This window comes from Capricornis sumatraensis, chromosome 4, assembly GCF_032405125.1.
Source record: "Capricornis sumatraensis isolate serow.1 chromosome 4, serow.2, whole genome shotgun sequence".
In the NCBI taxonomy this organism is placed as follows: Eukaryota; Metazoa; Chordata; class Mammalia; order Artiodactyla; family Bovidae; genus Capricornis; species Capricornis sumatraensis.
The window spans coordinates 42,972,692-42,976,886 of record NC_091072.1 but is presented as its reverse complement, the minus strand read 5'-3'; the positions used below and the strand labels follow the sequence as shown (position 1 = coordinate 42,976,886).

The window sequence follows — 4,195 nt, the reverse complement described above, 5'->3', positions numbered from 1 at the left end:
AAGTTCAGCCGGGAGCGGGAGCGCGCTCCCGCCGACACACCCCTTTTTCGGGAGAGCGGGCGGGCGGGTGCGAGCCGAGCGGCGCGAGAGCGAAAGCCGCTCTAGACAAAAGTGAGGTCTGATCGCGCACCCGGAGCCCGGAGGAGCCATCGACCTTGGGCGGCCCGAGTCCGGGCGGAGTGATGCGGGGCTGCTGAGCGAGGACAGCTGCCCCAGCGAGCGCGCATGGAGAGCCCAGTGGTCCCCTGCGTCCTCTACCCGGGCGACGGGGCGTGCGGCCAGGCCGGGGGCCGGGGCGGCGCTCCCGAGGCTCCGGGAGAGGGCAGCCTGCAGCCGCCGGACGCGGCCGAGGGGGAGGGCGCGGCGTCCCCGGCGCAGACACCCTGCAGCCTCAGCGCGTCCCTGTGCTTCAGCTCCGGGGACGACTCCCCGCCGCAGTCTCGCGCCTCCTCCGCGGCGGAGGACGCAGCGGCCTCACCGCCCTCGTGTTGCAGCGGCCGGCGGGTGGTGGAGAGGCAGTGGGGCGTCGGCAGCGCGGGCGCCGCGTCCCCGGAGGAGCCAGTGTCCCCAGAAGACTCCGCATCGCCCGAGGAGCCCGCGTTCCCCGGGGAGCGCCCGCCGACCGAGGAGCCCGCGGACCCCGCGCCCGTGCCGCCCGGCGTCGGCCCGGAGCACGGCGAGCCCGACTTGCTCATTGAGGTCTCGGGCCGCCGGCTGCGGGCGCACAAGGCGGTGCTGGCGGCGCGCAGCGACTACTTCCGCGCGCGCGCGTCCCGGGACGTGCTGCGGGTGCAGGGCGTGGGCTGGGCGGCGCTGCGGCTGCTGCTGGCCTACGCGTACAGCGGGCGCATGGCGGGAGTGCGCCCCGACAACGTGGCCGACGTGGTGGCCGGCGCGCGCCGCCTGCAGCTGCCCTGCGCCGCGCAGCGCGCCACCGACGCCGTGGCGCCGCAGCTGAGCCTGGCCAACTGCTTCGAGGTGCTGAGCGCGGCCAAGCGGCAGCGGCTGGCCGAGCTGCGCGAGGCCGCCTACCGTTTCATGAGCGACCATTACCTGGAGGTGCTGCGCGAGCCCGCCGTCTTCGGGCGCCTGTCGGGGGCCGAGCGCGACCTGCTGCTGCGCCGCCGCCTACGCGCCGGCCGCACCCGCCTGCTGGCTGCCGCTCTCGGGCCGGCCGGGGACCGCGCGGGCAGCCGGCCGCAGAGCCCGTCAGGGGATGCGGAGGGCCGCGGCGAGGCCGCCGTCTACTGCTTCCACGAGGCGGCCGGCGAGTGGCGCGAGCTGACACGGCTGCCGGAGGGCGCGCCGGCGCGGGGCTGCGGCCTCTGCGTGCTGTACAACTACCTCTTCGTGGCCGGAGGCGTGGGGCCCGCGGGCCCCGATGGCCGCGCCAGGCCCTCCGACCGGGTCTTCTGCTACAACCCGGCCATTGATCGCTGGAGCACCGTGCGGCCGCTGCTCCAGGCGCGCTCGCAGCTGCAACTGCTGGCGCTGGACGGCCACCTGTACGCCGTGGGCGGCGAGTGCCTGCTCAGCGTGGAGCGCTACGACCCGCGCGCCGACCGCTGGGCCGCCGTGGCCCCGCTGCCCCGGGGCGCCTTCGCCGTGGCCCACGAGGCCACCACGTGCAACGGCGAGATCTACGTGTCCGGGGGCTCACTTTTCTACCGCCTGCTCAAGTACGACCCGCGGCGCGACGAGTGGCAGGAGTGCCCGTGCAGCAGCAGCCGCGAGCGCTCGGCCGACATGGTGGCCCTGGACGGCTTCATCTACCGCTTCGACCTGTGTGGGGCCCGCGGTGACGCGCCGGCGGCCGTGCCGGCTGGGGGCGTCAGTGTGCTCCGCTACCACTGCCTGGCCAAGCAGTGGAGCCGCTGCGCCTCGCACCTGCGGCCCCCGGGCGCGCCCTCGGGCCTGCAGCCCTTCCGCTGCGCCGCGCTGGAGGGCACCATCTACTGCGTGAGCCGCGCGGGCACCTGGCGCTTCGTGCCGCCGGGTGAGGGCGAGCCCGGCGCCGGCGACGCGGGCCCCGAAGGCAGCTTTGAGCTCCAGTCGCTGCAGACCCCGGCGGACGCCCGGGGCCTGCTCTTCCCCTTCGTGCTCAACTTGCCGGAGGAGAGGCCGGACCGAGGGGAGGAGGGCGCTGTATAGGATGGGCCAGGTGGTCACCCGGCGTGTCCCTCCACAGCCCGAGACAGGGAATGCGCCGTGGGCCGAGGTCCCAACTGGGAACCCGAAAGGGCGCAAGGGGAGCGGAGGCCGGGGGAGAGGGTCGGGGGTGGGCTCTGCCCACGGGGATAACTTAGGAGGTAGTGCTTGTCACTACCGGGCCTGGCAAACCGTGTGCAACGCTGCCTTAAGGCCCCCTTTCTACTCTGCATTCCTTCTGCTTTGTTTTGCTTTGCTTAATGGGGGGTCGATGGCTTAAGATGCAGGATATGAGCAAATAACTTTGCAAATAAGATACAACATATCTGAGAAAGAAGGAAACAGAATCAGAGACTGTGCTTCCGGGTGCAGTGGGTGGGCCCTGTGTACCAGGGACGCTGTGGCTCAGCCGGGAGGCAGGCTTGAGTGCTGCGGGGTGCCAGCCCCCTTGTTACTGCGCGCTGAGAAGGCCCTGGGAAACGCGGGGGGCTCCCCAACTGGAGTCCTAAATGAGGCCAGTGTGAACCATATTCCTGGAAACCCTTGAAAGAAGGTCATACTTTTTTTTAGCTTGGAGTTTAAAATTGTAACTGATAAATCAAGCTCTTAAAGCTTTTCTAATTTAGTTTAAAAGTTCCTGCCCTATGTGTCAACTCCGAATGTAAGAAATATTACAGATGAAATCTTTGATTCCCAATAAGGTCTCCTGTCCAGTGAGCACGGGAGATATTTCCTGTCATCCCAGGGCCCCCGGACGGGGTCAAAGGTCCACACACCTGAGAGCAGGTCCCTCTCATCACCTAACTGAGGTGGGTTTAATACTTTCAGTTTCGAGGATGTTCATCATTATGTTCAAAGGTGTAGCAATGATTGACTGTTGCTCGGGTTTTAGATCTTTTGTGAGTGTTTGCCAGAGAGCGTATCGTCCGTAGGCGAGGCTGACAGCGGCCGTGGTGCTCACCTGCTTTGAAAGCAGGGCCAGGTGTGCCCAGCCGCTGTGATGTTTTATAGTGGGCTTGAAGAGAGTGGTATTCTCCCTGAAAGAGGACTAAAATCCTTTCTCTTTTGAGAGTTCTAAAGAAAAACATACAGGTATAGTTTGAACCCACTAATTGTGATGTTTTAAGCTGAAGCTCCAGTACTTTGGCCACCTCATGCGAAGAGTTGACTCATTGGAAAAGACTGATGCTGGGAGGGATTGGGGGCAGGAGGAGAAGGGGACGACAGAGGATGAGATGGCTGGATGGCATCACTGACTCGATGGACGTGAGTCTGAGTGAACTCCAGGAGTTGGTGATGGACAGGGAGGCCTGGCGTGCTGCGATTCATGGGGTTGCAAAGAGTCGGACACGACTGAGTGACTGAACTGAACGGAAATATTCGTTCTGTAACTCTGAGGGAAATTTATTTTTACAACCGTTATTCTAAGAAAGTGTGGCAGAGTGACAGCATGTTGACACGAGGGGGAGCATGTGTTTATAAGGTGGTTTGGGGCTTTCCTGGTGGCTCTGCGGTAAAGGATCTGCCTGCCAATATGGGAGACTCGAGCGAGGAAGATCCCCTGGAGAAGGAAATGGCAACCCACTCTAGTATTCTTGCCTGGGAAATGCCATGGACAGAGGAGCCTGGTGGGCTGCAATCTATGGGGTTGCGAAAGAGTGGGACATGAATTAGCACCTAAATAACAACAACATAATGTAGTTTAGCAAATGAACTACTTTTGTCTAATTGTGAACTCCAAAATACCATTAATAAAACTAACCTGAAATTTCACTACTGTAATAGGGCACAAGGATTAAAAGGCAGGGTGTACTATTTATTAAACATTTGAGGATAAAATATATGTTCATAAAGAGAGGCCAACTGACTTAGATTCTGAATCCAATCCACTTTTTTTAATGACAGGAAAAGTGCCCATTGAAGGTTACTGGCACAGAGGTCGATGGAGTCATGTGTAGCTTATTATGATTTCCTCATGAATCAGTGATGGGAGGGATCCTCCCTGTGCGACCTGTGGGTGTGCGGGGAATAGGTTATGCTTCCTAAA

At 62.7% G+C, this 4,195-nt stretch overlaps 1 protein-coding gene across 1 annotated transcript; it reads left to right on the top strand.

Annotated features, from left to right (window-relative positions):
- Nucleotides 1-225: 225 nt before the first annotated feature.
- KBTBD11 (kelch repeat and BTB domain containing 11) lies at nucleotides 226-2,151 on the top strand. The gene has a single exon (XM_068971401.1). The coding sequence runs from the start codon at nucleotides 226-228 to the stop codon at nucleotides 2,149-2,151; it is 1,926 nt and encodes a 641-aa protein (XP_068827502.1).
- The last annotated feature ends 2,044 nt before the right edge of the window (nucleotides 2,152-4,195 follow it).